Source organism: Phoca vitulina, unplaced genomic scaffold (genome assembly GCF_004348235.1).
Source record: "Phoca vitulina isolate PV1807 unplaced genomic scaffold, GSC_HSeal_1.0 scaffold108, whole genome shotgun sequence".
Lineage (NCBI taxonomy): Eukaryota > Metazoa > Chordata > Mammalia > Carnivora > Phocidae > Phoca > Phoca vitulina.
This window is the reverse complement of record NW_022589811.1, coordinates 1,167,531-1,188,930: the sequence shown is the minus strand read 5'-3', so window position 1 is coordinate 1,188,930 and position 21,400 is coordinate 1,167,531. Positions and strand designations below refer to the sequence as shown.

The 21,400-nt window shown below is 44.2% G+C and overlaps 1 protein-coding gene across 1 annotated transcript in view; it reads right to left on the bottom strand.

Moving 5' to 3' along the window:
- The window catches only part of MYO1H (myosin IH), a 44,654-nt gene that overhangs the window by 12,463 nt on the left and 10,791 nt on the right, over positions 1-21,400 (bottom strand). Inside the window, exons 7-18 of the mRNA XM_032398014.1 lie at positions 20,870-20,983; positions 20,458-20,529; positions 19,677-19,796; positions 18,688-18,755; positions 17,642-17,747; positions 17,274-17,354; positions 15,512-15,603; positions 13,312-13,406; positions 9,793-9,839; positions 6,117-6,197; positions 5,352-5,457; positions 4,450-4,567 (exon numbers count right to left, since the gene is read on the bottom strand). Coding sequence (XP_032253905.1) covers positions 4,450-4,567; positions 5,352-5,457; positions 6,117-6,197; positions 9,793-9,839; positions 13,312-13,406; positions 15,512-15,603; positions 17,274-17,354; positions 17,642-17,747; positions 18,688-18,755; positions 19,677-19,796; positions 20,458-20,529; positions 20,870-20,983 — 1,100 coding nt within the window. The remainder of the gene's footprint in view (positions 1-4,449; positions 4,568-5,351; positions 5,458-6,116; positions 6,198-9,792; positions 9,840-13,311; positions 13,407-15,511; positions 15,604-17,273; positions 17,355-17,641; positions 17,748-18,687; positions 18,756-19,676; positions 19,797-20,457; positions 20,530-20,869; positions 20,984-21,400) is intronic.

Below are 21,400 nucleotides of genomic sequence, written 5' to 3'. Positions count from 1 at the left end.
CAGCTTTGCTCAGCACTGACATGCCAGTCACTCAGCACAATCTAGCGGACTCGTCACACCAACTTCCTTGAGTGCAACAATATACACTTGGCAAGAAAGATAAAAGGGAGAAACCATTTCAGTAGGGTGGGTCTGGCCTGTCTTCATGGAACAATGACATCATCAGACTCTCCACCCAAGAAACTCCATTCCACTCCTAAGTATATACGCAGAGACATGAAACCAGACGTCCAAACACAAGCTCATACATGAACGCTTGCAGCGTCACAGTGTCATTATTCATCACAGACAAAAGGTAGAAACAACCCAAATGTCCGTCTGCTGATGAATGAATGGCTAAAATAAACATGGGTCAGCACAGGAAGAAAAGGTGCCATGCCTGGTAAGTAATGAGGGACTTGGATCCAGTGATGACTTAAGATCCTGATTTCAGCATGTATTTCTAGGATGTAGTCACCATAAAAAAAACCCATATGGTCTGTAACATAATGAAATAAGAGAATGCAGAATTCAAAGTGCCTATGTCCTAAAGGCTAGAAGCTATACACCTGGGGCCATTGGATCGGGTCCACACTGCCTGGGGTCAAGTCCAGCTCAGGAGCTGGACAAGTCACTTCGCCTCCTCACCTCTGCAACGTGAGCAAGTAACAAGACCTTCCTCGTGGGGCCGTCACGAGGTCGAAGTGAGATAATCCATGGAGAGTACTGGGCACAGTCCAAGACTTCCAAAAATGTTAGCTATGGTGTTCCTACTGTGCTTCTTACCCTTAATACTGTGATGTGGTTTGTTCTATTTTAAAATTTTAAACTGTTAAAAACATGTTTATTTTCCTGGAACTATACTTTACGAAGAAGTCCACTAAGGGCATTGTCATGGAATGAATGTCTGTGTCGTCCCCTCATCCTAAACTCACAGGCTGAACTCCTAACCCACCACGTGATGGTATTAGGGGGTGAGGGCCTTTTGGGAGGTGATGAGGTCGTGAGGCTGGAGCTCCCATGAATGGGGTCAGTGCTCTTATATAAGAGAGATCCCAGAGAGCTCCCTCGCCCTCTTTCCACCTACCCAAGAGAAGGGCAGTCTGCATGCAACCCAGAGGGGGTTCTCCCCAGGACACGATCATGCTGGTATCTTGATCTCGGATTTCCAGCCTCCAAAACCGTGAGAAGTACTCCTCTGTTGTTGTTTTTTGTTTTTTGTTTTTTTTTAAGATTTTATTTATTTGACAGAGAGAGAGAGAGAGCACAAGCAGGGGAGTGGCAGGCAGAGGCAGAGGGAGAAGCAGACTCCCCGCAGAGCAGGGGGAGCCTGATGTGGGACTCGATCCCAGGACCCTGGGATCATGACCTGAGCTGAAGGCAGTCGCTTAACCAACTGAGCCACCCAGGCGCCCTACTCCTCTGTTGTTTATAAGCCACCCAGGCTATGGTACTTTTTTACAGCAGCCCGAATGAAGACAGACATTAAGCGTCCCATGTTCTTCCACGATGACCTCTCTCGGTCCGGGCACACACACCAAGGCGCAGGTGCATGCCTACCCCAGGGACCACAGTACGGCCTCAGGCCCTGCTCCCACCTGGCCAGTCCACGCTCATCACTAGCACACGCCATCAAAGCTGTCCAGACATGGGGCAGACAGACAAGGCGGGGAATGGGGAGATGTCTTCAACACCCACAGGTAGAGGGACAGGGACATTTCAGCTCTGAGATGCAGTTGCTTCCTGATCAAGGGAAGCAGTGCCAGGCAGGGTGCACAGCCCCGAGCATCTCCAGCCCCTCCATGACCTGCGGCCATGCCGGCCCTCCTAGCTGGTCCTGCAGTCTGCCCAGTTCCCACCTTGCTAGTATTTACCAACAGAGTCAATGAGCCTCAGATGACGACAAAGTAGAAAAAAGACGTATGAAGTGCAAAAACTGCAGAAAAACGGGAACATGCCCTGCGCATGTGCTGGGGGTGGGGTGGGGTGGGCAGCGGCTACTGATTCTGGCCATCTCCACCGGAAGTCAGATTCAGAAGAAATGAATATGTGGGGAAAAAATGAACAACTAATAGCTGACAAGCAAAAACGGGGTGCAAGGGAGGTACGTTAAAAAAAAAAAAAGGCAAATAGGCTGGTAGTTCCTCAACCAATTAAACACTGACTTATCATATGACCTAGTAATCTACTCCTGGGTATACGCCTTCCCCCGACATAAAAACACATGTCCACATAAATACCTGTACATGTATGTTCCTAGCAGCATTATTCATAATAGCCCCGAGGGGAAACAACCCCAATGCCCATCAACTGATATATAAAATGTGGTCTATCCACACAACGGAGTATGATTCGGCCCTAAAATGGAATGCAATACTGACATATGCTACCACAGAGATGAACCTTGGAAACACTGCAAAGTGACAGAAACCAGTCACAAAAGGCTACGTACTGTATGATTCCATGCATATGAAATTTTCAGAATAGGGAAAATCTATTCTAGGAACAGGAAGTATGTTAGTGGTTGCTTAGGGTTGGGGCTGGGGTGGTAAGGAGATAAGGGGGTTATAGCTAAAGGGTATCAGCAGGTATATAAATCATTAACATAACAGTGAGGCTGGAGAACAGTATGGAGGTTCCTCAAAAAGCTAAAAATAGAACTACCTTATGATCCAGCAATCACACTGCTGGGTATTTACCCAAAGGAGATAAAAATACAGATTTGAAGGGTCACATGCACCCCGATGTTTATAGCAGCATTATCAACAATAGCCAAACTATGGGAAGAGCCCAAATGTCCATCAACAGATGAATGGATAAAGATGTGGTATATACATACAATGGAATACTACGCAGCCAACAAAAAGAATGAAATCGTGCCCTTTGCAAGGACGTGGATAGAACTAGAGTGTATGGGCCCAGCACGCTTCCGCTGCGCAACTCTGCTCTTCAACTAGAGTGTATTATGCTAAGCAAAATAAGTCAGTCGGAGAAAGACAAACACCATATGATCTCACTCACGTGTTATTTTTTTTTTAAGATTTTATTTGACAGAGAGAGACACAGTGAGAGAGGGAACACAAGCAGGGAGAGTGTGAGAGGGAGAAGCAGGCTTCCCGCCGAGCAGGGAGCCTGATGCAGGGCTCGATCCCAGGACCCTGGGACCATGAACTGAGCCAAAGGCAGACGCTTAAACGGCTGAGCCACCCAGGCACCCCTCACATGTGTAATTTAAGAAAGAAAACAGATGAACATATGGGAAGGGGGAGAAGAAAAAAAGGAGAGAGGGAAACAAGCCATAAGAGATTCTTGACGACAGAGAACTGAGGGTTGATGGAGGGATGTGGGTGGGGGATGGGCTAGATGGGGGATGGGGATTAAGGAGGGCACTTGTTGTGATGAGCACTGGGTGTTGTACATAAGTGATGAATCACTGAATTCTACTCCAGAAACCAATATTGCACTATATGTTAACTAACTAGAAGCTAAATAAAAATAACAGTGAGGAAATAGATTACTTAATAAATGAATATAAGCAGATAGCACTTAACCAAGACATGAGACTCATGGGAGAAAAACCAGCATGATCCTTGTAAAGAAGGATCTGAGATCACTAAATCAGGGGCCAAAAATAAGAGCTGCTAGGAAATGCTCAAGTTTCAAAAGGCAGAATCTTGACATAAATTGCAAAATACAAGAAATTAGATGAAAAATGTAAGCTCATGTACATGACTTTTATAAAGCTGTAGTTCCAAAGAAGCCTAGTAATCAGGTTGAAATATGAAATTGCCAACATTCAACCATGTCGACCTTCAAAAATAATCATTATTCTTCCCTTGGGGGTGCGAGAATGTGTTGATTTTTTTTTGCACAATTCACATACAGCCCATCACCAATGAAGTATTAGTGAACAAGCAATTTGGGTGGCGGTGGGTTATATCATTAAATCCCGATGAGCTCCCCAAGAGCAGACAATTTAATCTCTACGTTACCCATAAGGAAATAGGTCATGGCTAGAAGAGACCAGATGGGGATTCCCACCCAGGTTTGTGTGGCTTCAACGCCCATGTTCCCACCACTACACTTGCTTCTCCGGATAGCCCATGAGGCTGAGAGGATCGCTCCCAGACTGCTGGCACTAATCCAGCACCCACAATCACCATGAAGAGGGTCCTCTGCAACTATGTACAGACTCAAGCGGTGTGCTGCCCGCATCTGCCCCCTCATGACTGGCCTATGCATCAGCCTTGCACTTCCTGGACTCCAAGAAGATACAGGCTTGGGGGATGAAGGGAAGGAGGTAAACTGAGTCAGCTTCTTATTCTCCAAAATGCTAGTGTTCATCACAGTTACAGAAGAACCCAACGGAGTTCCCTGGGGGAGGGCCTTTGATTCATGGCCACACCCAGAGACTCCCCACACAGTAGGTTTTTGACTGGACCGGCTTAGGATCAACAAAACAAACGTTACCTTTGCAAGAAATGCTCGTATTTCCGCCGGTATGCAAAGCCCGCCCGTCTCACCCGAAGGTGCTCCATCAGTCCCAGGTACTTGATCTGATGCCTTATGAGCAAGTCGTCAAACTTGTCTTTAGAAACACAGAAGGGAGAGTGACAGTAAAGGACCCCATGGCTCTGTTTCAACCAAGACAGACCACAGGCTGCAAGCTGACCATCCGTGGGCTGGATCTGGCCACGGACAAATTTTGTCAGGTCCTAATTGTGTGTGTGTGTGTGTGTGTGTGTGTGTGTGTGTGTGTGTGTTTTAATGGGGGGGAATTTTACAGGAAAATCTGGATTTCTGGTTCTCTTTAAAAAACCATGATATCTGGCCATTCTGGGCTAGAGTTCCACATGGCCACAACTGGTTGGAAGGGAAGAGGGCTGCCCCTTTGGACAGCATGTGCCCTTTGCAGTTTGCCACAGTCCCCTCCACTCCCTATTGCTTTACATCCAGTCTGCTTCACTCATTTGCTCTTCCTGCCTGCCTCCCGTACAACAGTGTCACTGACCACAGCATGAGCTTGGAAGGTGCCCAAGTCATAGACCATCTTGGAAGACCGTTCCCCGGCTGGAGAGAAACAACACTGCTCCCCTCACCTCTGACATCTGTCTGACTCAGCTGTGTTGCTCCTGAAACTGGCCAGGCTCTGAGCAATGCTCACTCAGAACCATCAGAAAAACTCTCCCTATTCATTTGCCTTCTATTATTTAAAAATGAAAAGAATTCATGTACAAAGGACATGGAGCAAGGCTGTGGGTTTTTTGTTTTTTGTTTTTTGTTTTTTTTAAGGATTTTAACCCACTGCCATCTGGGCTTTCCTCCCAGCCTCATTTCCCTGAGCTCAGTGTTCAGAATGATTCACGACTCACTGGGTTCTTTCCTCTCATTGGGCTTGATGCAACGGATGTACGAAGGTTCCTTAGAGATGAGGATTTCCAGAAGGCTGCTCAGGCTGTTTTTGAACTGAGTCCCCACCTTCAGAGAGAGAGAATGAGCTAGGTAGATATTGCTTCTCCCAGTAAATACAGAGAAAATTGGCTAGGGCACAAGACTCCAGCTCTTTAGATCCCAGCCCCCGACATACTGCCTTACCCGTTACCATCTTGCCCACTAAGAGAAGGTTTTGGGTGTTCTGGCCTGATAAGTGCAAGCTCAGGCTGGTCAAGCAGAGGTTGGACAAGCACCTGTCCAGGGTGCTTTCCTTACTCAGCAAATACGTGGTGAGCACCTCGTGGGAGTCAGTATTGCCATTAAGACCATTACCCCCATCGGCCTCCCATTTCCTTGTTACCAAGCTTCCTTTTTGACATTTGTGCTAAGTTCCTTCTTTCTTTGACGGTGTTTTCCTATACTCTCTCCCACTAGATTATACGCCCCATGAGAACAGGGACCTCATCCATTCTGTCATTGCTAAATCTCGTGCCCCCCACACAGTGCCTGACACACAGTGTCTGCAAATAAACACAATGGTTGCTACACTCGGAAAATATATATTTAGTAGTATGTGTTAGAGAGTGATGCTTTCAGAAAAAGGAAGGACAGTTTAAAATGTACAGGTAACTGAGAATCATTGCACCCTCTGGCTGATTTTTACCACCTTTCCAATTCCGCATGGGCATTTCCCCCCCACTCACCGTTGGTGGCCTTCTCCGGTTTTCTAACTCGGCCACCAGGAAGCATTCCTTCAGGATGCGGTTTTTGGACCTGCACAGCACCTGCAAGTAAAGGAAATGAGCTCCGCATTCACTGCTTCCGAAATCCCTAAGCGGTCTTCAGGAAACCTGCATTAAGTGCCCACAACAGCCCAGAGCCATTTGCTTTGGGAGCACTTGAACAAGATGGGAAAAAAGACAAACATGGAAGGAAATGTTTAAATACTAGATCCACTGCTCCGTCTATAAGGTGAGGCCGTCAGATTGTTTTTCCTCTGACACAGTGAAGCCATCTCTGTTCCTAGTCCAGCTGCTAGAGAAAGAACCAGCTCTTGAAGAATGATCTCCAAGATACGGTGTTAAGTAAAAAAAAAAAAAAAAAAAAAAAAAAAGAACAAAATAAGATGAGGACCACATGTACAGTGTGTGATTATTGTATGAAGAGAAAGGAAAAAGAGGGAGATACGCACACCTCTTGTTCTGTACCATCCCTGGAAAGATACACAATCAAATGCCTGGAACAGCTGGCTCTCAGGAGAGAGAGAGTGTTGGTGACATGGGGTCAAGGACACCAGCTTTAGGGCAGTTTGATTTTTCCCTCCTGTGCACACATTCTCAAAATAATCTGCATTACCAAAAATCTTTTATTTATATTTTTAAAAGATTTGAGAGGGGGGGGGGTAAAGGGAGAGGAAGAGAGAGAATCTCCACGCTCAGCCTGGAGCCCAACTCAGGGTTCAATCTCATGACCCTGAGATCATGACCTGAGCCGAAATCAAGAGGAGGACACTCAACTGACTGAGCCACCCAGGTGCCCCAAAAATCTTTAATTAAAAAACAATTAATTCGACACTAAAATTCTTTTCTTTATATCCACACAACGAAATATCATTTGACCTTTAAGAAGGAAGAAAATTGTGACACGTGTGGGGACATGGATGAAACTGAGGACCTTATGCTAAGGGACAGAAATGAGACACAGAAGGACAAACACTGCATGACCCCACTTACATGAGGTTCCTAGAGGAATCAAATTCAGAGAGACGGGAAGTAAGGTGGTGGCTGCAGGGGCTGAGGGAGGAGGAACGGGGAGTTAGTGTTTTAAACGGGGGCAGAGTTTCAGTTTTCCAAGACGAAAAGGATCCTGGAGATTGGTTGCGCAATGATGGGACGGTGCTTAACGCTACTGAAATGCACATTTAAAAACAGTTGAGATGGTAAATTTTATGGTACATGCATTTTACCACAATTCAACGTTTCTTTAAATTAAAAAAAAAAATTTGTTTAGGGGCACCTGGGTGGCTCGGTCGGTTAAGCGTCTGCCTTCGGCTCAGGCTTAGGTCATGATCTCAGGGTCCTGGGATTGAGCCCCGCGTCGGGCTCCCTGCTCACTGGGGAGCCTGCTTCTCCCTCTCCCTCTGCTTCTCCACCTGCTTGTGCTCTCGCTCTTGCTCTCTCTCAAATAAATAAATAAAATCTTAAAAAAAAACCCTGCCTCTCCAGTTAACCTATAAAAAAAAAATACGTTTATTCCACTCTAATTCTGCACTTAACGATGGCATGAAAGGGCAATTTGTGGACAGGAGTGAACACATTAGAAGCGACCCATCTTGGGGCGCCTAGGTGGCTCAGTCAGTTAAGCGTCTGCCTTTGGCTCCGGTCATGATCCCAGAGTCCTGGGATCGAGCCCCACATCGGGCTCCTGGCTCAGCGAGGAGCCTGCTTCTCCCTCTCCCTCTGCCTCTCTCCCTGCTCATGCTCTCTCTCTGTCTCTGTATCTCTGTGTCTCAAATGAATAAATAAAATCTTAAAAAAAAAAAAAAAGAAACGACCCATCTTGAAGTCAAAAGAAAGGGCGAGGAGCGTCAACCCTGGCTGGTGAAGTGACAGACTCTGAGAGTTTTCCACGGGGAGCACCCTCCGTGGGTGGGTTTGTGAAGGGCATGGGCGTGGTGTGCAGAGGCAAAGCCTAGAGCCTGGCACTGCATTCCCTGGGTCAGCCGGGCCCTTCCACTCCTGTGTCATTCACAACTCTGGGAGGGAGGCACCACCAGACCCACCCCACCAATGGGGAAATCTGCTCAAGAACCCCCCGTTGGGAAGAGGTGGGGCCAACACTCAGCCTAGAGCAGAGATCCAAAGTTAGGAATAGCTCTCTATCCTGAAGCCCAGAGATTGGGCAGAGAAAGATGGGGAAAGGCCAGAAGGTACTCCTGAAATGAACAGTCTGTGTGTTCACTCTGAAAAGGTCTCCCTACATTTAAGCTTTTTGTAGACCAAGCTAATTAAATAAAACCCAATTTTTATAAAACAGGTAACTGTTTCAATACAAAGTAAGGCTTCAAAACACCCAAGGTTTTTCTGATCAGTGAGGAATATGGAAGGAGACTGGGACTTGCAGCGGCAGCGTCAGGGGCTAATCTCAGCTCCAGCTCTGCTTCATGATGTGACCTTGAGCAAGTCGAGACTTCTCGGTCTCAGTTTTCTCATCCTCTGTTCATGCTACCCCGGTATATTCCCACTGCACCAGAATAAAAATCTCTGCTCCTCCCTGGGGACCTGACCCTGCTGGGCTCAGTCCCCTCTCCTAACATTATACCCCTCACTGAACACACACTGAACTCATCTGGGCCTCAGGGCCTTTGCACACACTGGTCCCTCAATCTGGAGTCAGCCCGATCTTTCCACAGCCAATACCATTCTCACTCAGGTTTCAGCCAAAGTCACCTCCATAGGGGTGTTTTCTCTGATCTCCTAAACTAAATTAAAAATATCCCTCTTAATCGTGTTTCCTTACTTTCTTTGTAGCACTTCTCACCAATGGGTAACTTATTCGTGTACAGTTGACCCTTGAACAAAATGGGTTTGAATCATGTGGATCCCCTTATACACAGATATTTTTTTTTACAGTACAGGACTGTAAATGTATTTTTCTTAGGACTTTCTTAATAATATTCTCTTTTCTCTAGCTTATTTCATTGTAAGAACACAGTATATAGTATATAATACAGAACATACAAAATATGTGTTCATCGACTGTTTATGTATCAGCAAGGCTTCCGGTCAACAGTAGGCTACTGATAGTTAAGTTTTGGGAGAGTTAAAAGTCACACGTGGATTTTTGACTGCACAGGGGATTGGCAGGGTCATGTTGCTCAAGGGTCAACTGTACATATTTATTCTTGGCCACTCCCCGCCCCCATGGTAAGCCCCATGAGAATGAGGACTGCCCAGGACTAGCCCAGCACACAGCACGGCCAACACACATTCTTGAACCAAGGGCATATCATACAGATGATCTTGAATATCTGTTCTGGGCATGACATGATGGAGGTCTTTTTTTTTTTTTTTAAAGATTTTATTTATTTATTTGACATAGAGATAGAGAGTACAAGTAGGCAGAGAGGCAGGCAGAGGGAGAGGGAGAAGCAGGCTCTCCGCTGAGCAGGGAGCCCGATGTGGGACTCGATCCCAGGACCCTGGGATCATGACCTGAGCCGAAGGCAGCCGCTTAACCGACTTAGCCACCCAGGCGCCCGACATGATGGAGTTCTAACATAATGCATTGAACAGAAAAATCCAGAAGGCCAAATCTACCCCCAAATCAGTGTCACGGGTGATACCATCAGAAATACATATAGTTAAATTCCAGACTTACTTCTTTCAGATGTCTGTAGAGGAGATCATTGTTTTTCTCTAAGAATCCTGTAAAACATTGAAAATTATTTGAATCACTGGTTTTGCCTAAAAATGCAATTCCATCCCAATTGACTGCAAAGGGAAATCCTGAGAATAATCTCCTAGGCTCAGATCAGAGTTTCTCAGCCTTGGCACTACTGACATTTGGGGCTGGAGAATTCTTTATTGTGGGGACTGTCTTGTGAATTGTAAGATGGTTAGCAGCATCCCTGACCTCTACCCACTCGATGCCAGCAGCACCTTCCCCAGCTGGGAAAACCAAATTTGTCTCTAGACATTGCCAGATGTTCCTGGAAGACTAATCCCATCCCTGGTTGAGAACAAGGTCCTCAGAATTGAATTTATGGCACACACACACTATCCTCTAACCTCTCACGAGCTATCACACGAATGTAGAGCCTTTATGTTAAGTATTGTACACATGTTCTAGTCCAGTAGCAAAGAGCTATGCAAAAAAGGAATGACATCGAGGGGCGCCTGGGTTGCTCAGTCGGTTGAACGTCCAACTCTTCCTTCTGGCTCGCGTCCTGATCCCAGGGTCATGGGATTGAGCCCTGTGTCAGGCTCTGCACTCAGCTTGGAGTCTACTTGCCCTCTCCCTCTTCTCCTCCCCATATTTGCACTCTATCTCTAAAATAAATGAATAAATCAAATCAAAAAAAAAAAAAAAAAGGAATGACATCGAAACAATGGAGGGAGTATTGAATTTCAAGAGTGGCCAGGGGAAGCCAGGTGAGAAAAATCATCCCCACCGCCGAGGAAAGTGAAACTGAAGCATTAGGACTAGAGGGACCCAACAATATCTTCATACAAAGGAGGACGTGCCATTTCCAATTTTAAAATTTGGTTTTTAAGTGCTCATTTAAAACCTAGTCAGTTAATAATATTAGTAACTAAATGACATTACAAAATCAACACCAGGGGCACCTGGGTGGCTCAGTTGGTTAAGCGCCCGACTCTTGATCTCAGCTCAGGTCTTGATCTCAGGGTTGTGAGTTCAAGCCCCACGTTGGGCTCTATGCCTGGCATGGAGTCTACTTAAAAAATAAAAAAATCAAAACCTGCTAAAAAGAAAGACATGTATCAAAAACATCTAAGATACAACCTTTTGAGAAGACTATTTGGAGCTATCAAAACTAACATTTTTATTATGGTAAAATATAAATAACTTAAAATTCAGCATTTTAGCTATTTTTAAGTGTTTGGCGGCATTAAGTACAGTCACATTCTCGTGCAACCATCACCACCATCCGTCTCCAGAACGCATTTTCTCAAACTGAAAACTCTGACCCCATTAAACGCTAATTCCCCATTTCCCCTCCCCCTGAGAACCACTTTTCTACTTTCTGTCTCAATGAGTTTGGCTACTCTAGGCACCTTGTCATCAGAATCATACAGTTTTTGTCCTTTTGTGACTGGCTGATTTCAATTAACATAGGTTTTTTTCAAGGTTTCATCCGTGTGGCATGACGTATCAGAACTCCTTTCCTTTCTAGGACCGAATACCGTTCCGGCTGTTTATGTAGAGCTCGACCCATGCAGCCATTCATGGACCCTTGGATTGTTTTCATCTTTTGGCTACTGTGAATAATGCTGCTATGAATGTGGGTGTACAAATATCTGTTTAAGTCCCTGCTCTCTTCAGGTACACACCTAGAAGAGGTCCAAACTAACTTCTGATAGAAGCTTTATTTTTTTTAATTTTTATTTATTTATTTGACAGAGAGAGAAAGAGCGAGCGAGCAGAAGTAGGCAGAGCGGCAGGCAGAGGGAGAGGGAGAAGCAGGCTCTCCGCTGAGCAGGGAGCCCAATGCAGGGCTCAATCCCAGGACCCCGGGATCATGACCAGAGCCAAAGGCAGATGCTTAACTGACTGAGCCACCCAGGCGCCCCCTGATAGAACCTTTAAATGAGCAATGCGCCACTTCTCGTTCTGGGAACTCAGCCTATGTATAGAACATGCTGCGATGAGCCAAGTGAAATATGCAAAGATGCAAACACAGCAGTGTTTACAAGAGACAAAGCTGGAAACAAGCAGTGTCCATCAAATGGGTCAAAGGACACAGCCCTAGAGGGAGTGCCTGTAGTCTCTCAAAAGAAACGTGATGGGATCTGTAGGCTACTGTGAAGAATGGATAATATATGATAATAATAATAATAAAAGGGTTCTGTGAGCTTTAAATGAACAACAGAGGTAAAGCACTGGGACAGTGCCTGGCCCCCAGTAAGTGCTCACTGAGTGTTAACTGGAATCCAAATGATCTCTAATAGTCATTAAATGAAAAGATGCAAAATAGAGAACACAAAATAATAGCCTGTGTTAGTTTTGGGTGCACATGTGTGCTGTTTGGATGTGTATGTGTGCACCCGCATGTATATTTCTATTTTCCTGAAAAAGTACAAGAAACTGTTGGTTCTTGTGGTTACCTCAGGGAGAAGCTAGGAGTAAAGGGGGCTTTTGGTTTCCTTTTTGGACTTTTCTGTATGGAAAGCAACTTCCAGCCTTACACGTATATTATTCTTTAAACAAAAATCAATTGATTATCTCCACAGAGAGAGTCGTCCTATTTTTAAATGTTTTCTGTTTTTATACCACTGGGAATTTAAGAGAAAAAAATGTATGGATTTTTAAAGATTTTTAGCGAGATAAACTTACTTAGAAGTGAAAATGATTTAGGGGGGCCTGGCTGGCTCAGTCGGTAGAGCATGTGACTCCTGATTTCAGGGTCATGAGTTCAAGCCCCACGGTGGGCATGGAGCCTACTTTAAAAAAAAATAAGCACCGTGTGTTATATGCAACCAACAAATCATTGAACATCATATCAAAACCAATGATGTACTAAATTTAAAAAAATGTAAAAAAAAAGAAAAGAAAAGAAAGAAGTGAAAATAATTCAGAACCTAAAGCAGAAGTGACCAACGAAAATGTGTTTTAAACGCTGTGAAAGAAAATGTTCACAGGAGCCTTATTACTAATAGCTCAAAAGTGTGAACAAACCCAAACACCCATCAACTGATGAAAGGATAAACAAAATGGGGTCTATTCGGAGAATGGAATATGATTTAGCGATAAAAATAATTAACATGGGAGAACCTCAAAAACACGATGCTAAGTGAAAGAAGCCAGACACAAAAGACCACATATTGTGAGACCCCATCTATATGAAATACTCAGAAGGGGCAAATCTGCAGAGACAGAAAACAGAGGAGCTCGTAGCCTAGGGCTGTGGGGGAGGGGGCTGGGGCAAACGGAGTGGTTGCTAATGCATGCGGGGTTTCTCTTTTGGGGTGAAGTGTTCTAAAATGCACCGTGGGGATGGTTGTGTAACTAAATGGGTGAAATGAAGTGGTTGGACGTAAGTCATGAATAAAGCCCTTCAGGTGGCATGCCTGCAAGCAGGGCGAGCGAGCGTTTGGGATGGACGGACAGCCAGGTCTTCCGTGGACACACGGGTACCTGTGCGGCTGCGACACTCGCCTTGGGTGCAGTAGGTGACCTCCCCGGCGTAGTGGCAGAGCTGGAACTCCATCCAGCCAATCCTCTTCCGGCCCTTGGGCCCCGCCAGCTTCCGGCTGCGGCAAGACAGAAATAGACACGAATGGAACCGTTCAAGGTCACAGCAACAAAAGGCACGGATATGTGAAGCGAAGAGCGCGAGGGAAGCCTTGACAAACACGCAAAGGTCTCTCTAGTATTAGATCCGTCTCTGTGCAGAAAGGGGAAGGCTCTTGCACTGGTGGTGGGAATACAAGCTGGTGCAGCCGCACTGGAAAACAGTATGCAGGTTCCTCCAAAGGTTAAAATAGAACTACCTCACGATCCAGCAAATTGCACCACTAGGTGTTTACCCCAAGAAAACAAAAACACTAATTCAAAAGGATACATGCCCCCCCCACCCCGATGTTTATATAAGCAACATTAACTACAATAGCCAAGTTATGGAAGCAGCCCAAGTGTCCATCGATTGATGCATGGATAAAGAAGATACGGTGTATAGATATACAATGGAATATTACTCGGCCATAAAAAAGAATAGAATCTTGCCATTTGCAACAACATGGATGGAGCTAGGGACAATAATGCTAAGTGAAGTCAGAGAAAGACACCGTATAATTTCACTCATATGTAGAATTTAAGAAACAAATGAACAAAGGGGGAAAAAAAGGACAGAAAGACAGATCAAGAAACAGACTCTTAACTATAGAGAACATACTGATGGTGACCAGGGGGGAGGTGGGTGGGGGAATGGGGGAAATAGGGGATGCGGATGAAGGAGGGCATGTGTGGTGATGAGCACCGGGGGTGATGTATGGAAATGTTGAATCACTATATTGTACACCGGAAGCTAATTTTATACTGTATGTTAACTAACTGGAATTGAAATAAAAACTTAAAAATTAGATCCTTTTTCTAAGAACTGAGGAATTTAAAAAATATGTGAGCCACAGAAACACTTTCTTATACAATGAAATAACTTCTATTTTTTTCTAGGTGACAACTAAGAAACAATTTTACTGCCTTACATTCTTATGATGTTGAGTGACTAAAATACTCACAAAAGATCATTTTTCAGATTCTGGTGATTCCTAATTTTTTATAGCCTTTTCTTGAAATGTATATACATATATATTGATAGCGCAGATATCCTAAGTATACGGTTCAGTGAATTTTGGCACAATAATCACATCCACGTAACCAGCACCCAGATCAAGAAACAGAATATTACCAGCCCCCTGAGAATTACCCCCACCACCACCTTGAGCCCTTTCCAGTTATGACCTGACATCTAACACAACAGGTTGGTTTTTATCTGGTTTTATACTTTACAGAAATGGAATCGTACAGTATATATTCTTTTGTGTCTGAGTTCTCGTTTACATGTTCTGTGACTTACCCACATCACTGCACGTAGTTACAGATTGTATATTCTCATGGCTATCTATTATTCCATTTGTGAACATACCATAATTAGTTTTTCCATTTCTGATTCATTTACTTATCCTTGCAATATTCTACAAAAGCTCTGATAAAGCCACTACCATTTACTGAGTCTTTGCCACGGACAGATATTTATTAGATAATTTGTGTATCAGATAATTTATGTAGCTACCTGCTTGGTATAGTAAGTCACATGTCTTACAAGTGGCTGAGCTGGGATCTAAGACCAGGGCTTTAGGACTCCTGAGCATGATATATTCAACTCTCTCTTCCTTGTCTCAAAGACTAAATTAAATTTCTAGTCAATTTTCCGGGATGTTATAAATGCTCTATATCTTGATCTGGTGGTGGTGATGAGGGAGGTACATACAATGTAAAGATTCATTGGGTTGTATACTTCAGACATACACATATCACTGTATGTATTTTATATTTTAAACCTAACTTCAAAAAAGACCATTAAAAAAGACTATTTGATGCACGTGACCCCATCCAAACTGTAACAATCATAAAGAAAGATACAAAATCTTAGAACATTCTACCTGGAATTCATTTGAATTTGATTTCTACTAACAAAAGGCATGCATATATATGACTTGGTGTATCATTATGGTGCATCACATTTCAATGTATGAAGAAGTGAATGAAGAATAACTATGGGGTCCACTGCCCAGATACCCAGGAAAGTGGATATACGATGAGCTTCCCCATTCAACAGCTTGTCAAGTGAGATACATACGTTTGGAAGTGTGCATGCTTGCCTACTTTCTCTTCCAACTTCTCCAGGAAACTCAAGTCTGTAGCGGGACCAGGACGGATACATTCTTCATCCTTCCAGAGAAAAGGAGAGGACTCGATCTATAGCATCCATCACATGCCATCAATTCTAAGTTTAAATGTCCTCATCAGCTGTGGCAGAATGTACTGGACAAAAATCTTGTCATCTAACACAAGTTCAGGTGAACATTGGGGGTGGGAGGGCAGCGATCCGTTACATGTGCCTAGCGTCTCAGAGGGATGGGAAATTCTTTGAAAAATCAACCCTCCCACCCATCGGACTGCCATATTTCCAGAGTCTTCCCAAGGACATTCCACTGCCTCCATGACCAGCTTACTTAAACATACCACCTCATTTTCTCTTAACCAGTCATTGCTGGCCAAAAACATACCCCCTTTTACTAGGAGCAAAATCTTCATGGCAGGAAAGCTGCGTCTAATTTTTCACATTTCTCCAGCTGTGTCTATTTCCTATTTCGGGTCCTTAACATTGTTAGCATTTAATGGACCATCTTAAAAAATGAATCAACCCTGCAGTTTTTATTAAAACAGCAAGAAAAAAAAAAAAACCCACCAGGGTTCAGGTTGGTGAGGCAACTCTCTTTAAGTAGCATCTCTATGCTTCCTGATTCCATCTATGGAAAACCACATAGAAACAAGTATTTATCACTAAAATATTTAAAAGTATTAGTCTAGGAATCTGTATGAGCATGGAGTGACACAGAATAGCTGAGGTCAGTCTGCACTTCCTGGAACGTGCTTCTCCAGAGGTCCACACGGCTCTTCCCAGACCATCTTACCTAAAATTGAATGGTCCTCCCCAACACATCTAATCTTGTCTGCTTTTTCCTTCATTGTACAACCTACTAATTTTGCCCATTAACCTGTTTCTTGCCAGTCTCTGTGCTAGAATTTAAAGCCTCATGAGTGTAGTGGTTTTGATCGGTTTTGTCCACTGCTGCGTCCCAAAGCACAAGGTACAATCATGGTACCAAGTAAGCACTGATGAGTATCTGTTGAGTGAATAGTCTGAATGCTTACCACACAGCAGCATAATTCTAAGCCCTGTGCATATACAATCTCAACTCGTCCTTACAACTCCTCTTAAGTATTTCCCAGGAAATACTCAGAGAAAGAGTGAAAAATAATTCTGAGTACTATCATTGCACCCACTTAAAGACAAGGAGATTGGAGCTCAGAGAGGTTAAACCACCCACCTAAGTTTACACAGCTAGTAAGCAATGGGTTGGGGGGGGGGCTGGGATCTGAATCCAGGTGGTGCCCATGTCCCTGGTAACTAAAGTCACCACCCATTAATGTCCCTATTGGGCTTTAGAATCTTGTTCCCACAACAGTTAGGTGGAGGAGGGGGCAGGAGGAGAAAAGAGACCTGTTATTTTCGTTAGAAGGGAGACGATCGCAAATGGAAAGGCAAAGAAATAATTTTTCATTGGCCTTTAGATTTAAAAACAGTGATGTCTAAATTGGAACAATTGTGGATTGGTGGCCAAGGGTGTTCTCAGAAGGTGCAACCGTTTAAGATAAAGTCACAGGTGCATCCCAAGGAGCCTCAGCTCAGGATCAACGGACGTTCTTTGTAAAACCTTCCTTTATGTTTTCTGGTTTTCCGCTCAGGCTAAGCAACCCTTTGAAGCCCAGGGGGAAATTCTTCTGCGTGTTGGCAACACCGTACGAAGACTCTAAGCCAACATTAATTTTCTCACCAGAATGGAAATGATTCCTTTGTGTCTCTCTTCCACCAAATCACAGATGATCTTGTTGTTGAAATACTGAATTGGCTCCCACTAAAATGACAAAGAGAAAAGAATTCTCCAAGGAGGATTTAGATGAACATAAAATCTCTCTTTTAAAGTGATTTTCCAATGTTATTTTTCCAAAATCTGATTTTTATCTCCAACATTAAAAAAAAAAACTTTCTGAATGTCAGAGTAATTTCCTAGGAAATACTCAGAGTAAAAAATAATTCCCAGTACTAATGAGGATAAAATCTCCAGTGAAATATTATTGCTCAAGCAAATCACTTTTGCTAGAGTAGGAAATCAAATGAGGAGAAAATATTAAAATGTTTTACCTCTATACCTTCCATTTCATATTCTGCCTGTTCTGCTTTTAGGGTTCTCTCAATTAACAGTTGCTGGAGTTTCTCGTTGCAGTAATTGATGCAGAACTGTTCAAAACTAGAGATGCAAAAATTTATTTAAAAGATTTTATTTATTTGACAGAGAAACAGACAGATGGAGAAACAAAGCAGAAGCAGGGGGAGCTGGAGAGGGAGAAGCAAGTTCCCCGCCGAGCAGGGAGCCCGAAGCAGGGCTCCATCCCAGGGCCCTGGGATCATGACCTGAACTGAAGGCAGACGCTTAACCAATTGAGCCACCCATGTGCCTCGAGATGCAAAATTTAAATAACTAGAGCTACACATGTAGACCAATTAAAAACTGTATTTACTTATTTTTAAAGATGCTTTTTAACAGAGAAAGCAAAGTCCTTATTAATCACATCATTTACTAAATAGATCCGAAGAGTCAAGCTAAAAGACGTTTGCATTTTTTTTTAAGATTTTATTTATTTATTTGTCAGGAAGAGAGAGAGAGCACAAGCAGGGGGAGCAGTAGACAGAGTGAGAAGGAGGCTCCCCATTGAGCAAGGAGCCCGATATGGGACTCGGTCCCAGGACCCTGGGATCATGACCTGAGCCAAAGGCAGACGCTTAACCAGGCATCCCAACATTTTCATTTTTTTTTTTTTAAAGATTTTATTTATTTATTTGAGACAGAGAGAATGAGAGAGAGAGAGAGAGCACATGAGATGGGGGAGGGTCAGAGGGAGAAGCAGGCTCCCTGCCGAGCAGGGAGCCCGATGCGGGATTCGATCCAGGGACTCCAGGATCATGACCTGAGCCGAAGGCAGTCGCTTAACCAACTGAGCCACCCAGGCGCCCAACATTTTCATTTTTTATAGTTATTCCAATTCTGGAACAGTCTATGAGTTAGTGGCTATAGAAACCCAGAGAATTTCTGAGGATGGGAAAACCAATTCCAGTAACACTAGAGATGCCTTAAACCAGACTCAGACCTTAAAGAAGAACAGAGGACCAGTAAGTAATGACAAACTCACCCATTCTTGTCCAAGACCTCAAACCCATAGATATCCAGCAATCCGATCACAGTTTTCTTGGTGAAATCCTAGTCAAGGTAACACACATTGCTTGTTGTTAGGTCATTTACTTAATGACTCTTAAGACCCACTAGCTGCCTCCAAAGCTGGGACTTGCTTATACAGCTCACACCTTCTCTCCTTCCAACATTGGCTCACAGAGGAATCGTAGGATGGAAATGAATTTCCCAGCGCACTCCTCTGGCTTGAAGCCTCACAGCATCCCACTGCGGGTTCTGTGTCTACCCACCCGAGAAGTGAGACCTTCCCCTCCTGATTCATTCCCTTGCTTCTTCTCGGTCTCCCGAGGCCACATCAATCCCAAAGAGCGAGCAAGACCTCTACAGACAGCAGCAAAGGAGATGTTTATCCAGGAGACAGGACAGGTGGTTTGAATATCATTTTAAACAGAGGACTAAGTGCTGTCAGACAGGATGGATATTTAAAGAGATTAGGACTATTTTTTCTGAAAGGGCCACAATTTAACATCCTGTATGGTATCCTGAGCCTTCCAAATCTGTCCTTTACATACTACCTCCTTGAGTTTTACAATAATGTACTCTGTGCCCCAGCACCCTTTCCTTAATTTCTAGCTTTGAATAAACTCCCCGCTTATTACTTAAATAATTCCACTTAGGGTGAATTTGAAGGACTCATATTTTTTTCTTATACATGTTAAAACATACTACTGTTAAAGTCAAAAATTTCTGTGTACAACAAAAGCCATCTGGCATACTGCAAATACTGTGCATCCCACGCTTTGAGACACAATCATTTAACGGGCATTTTTGTGAGCCTACTGTGTGCTGGAAATGTAGACGCTGAAGGACACCAACCCTGCCCATCAGGAGCCAACGGCTGATGCTTACAAATTCTTTAGAGTGATGATGTCAGTTATAAAACATTACCACGTTACTGAGAGTGAGTCAACCAAAAATATGTGGACGAACCTTGTTCACTAAGGAGGAATTGATTTTGTTGACCAGCCATGTAAATGTTCGTCCGTAAACGGCCTTGGCCATTGCATCTCTAGCGTAGACAGAGAGTTCTAGTGTCAATGGGCATATTACCTGAGAACAACAACAGGTGCATCACTATAGTGGTTTAAAAAAAAAAAAAAAAGCCCACCCCCTCCTGAGTTTTCAAATTAGCCTTTAATGACGGCCAGTGAAGGATATGTGCTGGGGGGAAGACACCAACCCCACCTGCAAGCATCCAGGCAGGAGCTATTTCTTGAGTGCCTACTACGTGCCAGGCATGGAGCTGCTGAGATACAGCCGTGACCGAGACAAATAGTTCTAGCATCTGTGGGCTCACAGTTTGGGGATGGGACATTCACGATTCACACACAGTCATGCTGCGAGCTGAGAGCAATGTGAGGAGATACCTATGGTGCTTTAGGATAGGGGTGGGGTGATCAGGAAGGCTCTTTGAGGACATGACCCCAGGAACTGAAGGATGAGAAGGTATTAATTAGAGAAGCACAGGGAACTGTGTTCAAACAGAGGGAACAGGATGTGCAAAGACCTCATGGAGGAAAGGCATGGTGAAAGGGAGGCATGGAGAGTTTGGCGTAATTGTTGGGGATGGGGAGGCTGAGGCAGGAGACCCCTGCAGGAGCTGGAAGGCTGGGGTCTGGCCTCCTCCAGGACCACCATCCTGCTCTTCTATGAGGCAGGCAGCAGCCGTAGCAGGGAAGGCAGGTACATTTCCACCTAGAGCCATTTTTACCTCCTCAGTTTTGGCTTCAATCTTTCTGTGGGTGAGAGCTTCCAGAAGGATGGACGGGTGCACCCCCAAGAGCTGTCAAAATGGAAACCAAAATGCCATTCAGTGACTGGATTGGATTTTTTGCCAATGTACAAAGAACTGGTGCAATTTCCAGACCCAGGATTAGATGCCCTGACTGATACTCTTGCTTAAATGCAAAACAGATCACATTCGATCTTTTGACAAGCTGGCTTTTGCCCACTCCCTCACCTGTCCCCACGCTCTTTAATTCTCCTAGGCAGTATCAGCCGGATGGACCCGGTGTTAGCCACTTGGGACCTGGGCATCCAGCTGCCTCGAGCTCCCCTCTCCTGCCCTTCCACCTCCAAAAAGGGCCGGGCCTTTCCTGTGCTCTTCAAAAGTGGAACATCACCTTGGCGATCCATTTGATCTCATGGGTATCTGGTATGGTGGCACAGCCTTGGTGGTTCTCTTCAAAACCAATGTTCCCCAGGTGCAGGACGCTGGCGATAATCCCGAAGAGATTCTAGGAATGTGGGAAAGGGCGAGGAGAACAGGGAGAGAAGGGCAGCCACCTAACTGATGAATGTCATCACAGGACAGGTGTCAAGGGAAGAGAGATAAAGAGCCTCAGCACAGGGTGGGGAGGATGCCTCCCCCAATCTCTGACACAGGACACTTCTATTTTTATATCTTCCCCACCCCTCCCCACCAATAAACCATTTTATACGCAAATGTCATGATCCCAGATATATACAGATATATATATATATATATATATATATATATATATATATATATACACACACACATATATATATATATATATAATATTTTAAATTCTGGCTCTTGAAAGAATAGTTTTAACCATCAAAAAAAAGGGGGGTATAAAAACACAATGTTTATAAAGCCACAATTTGCTCCACTTTGTTCAAAAATAGAA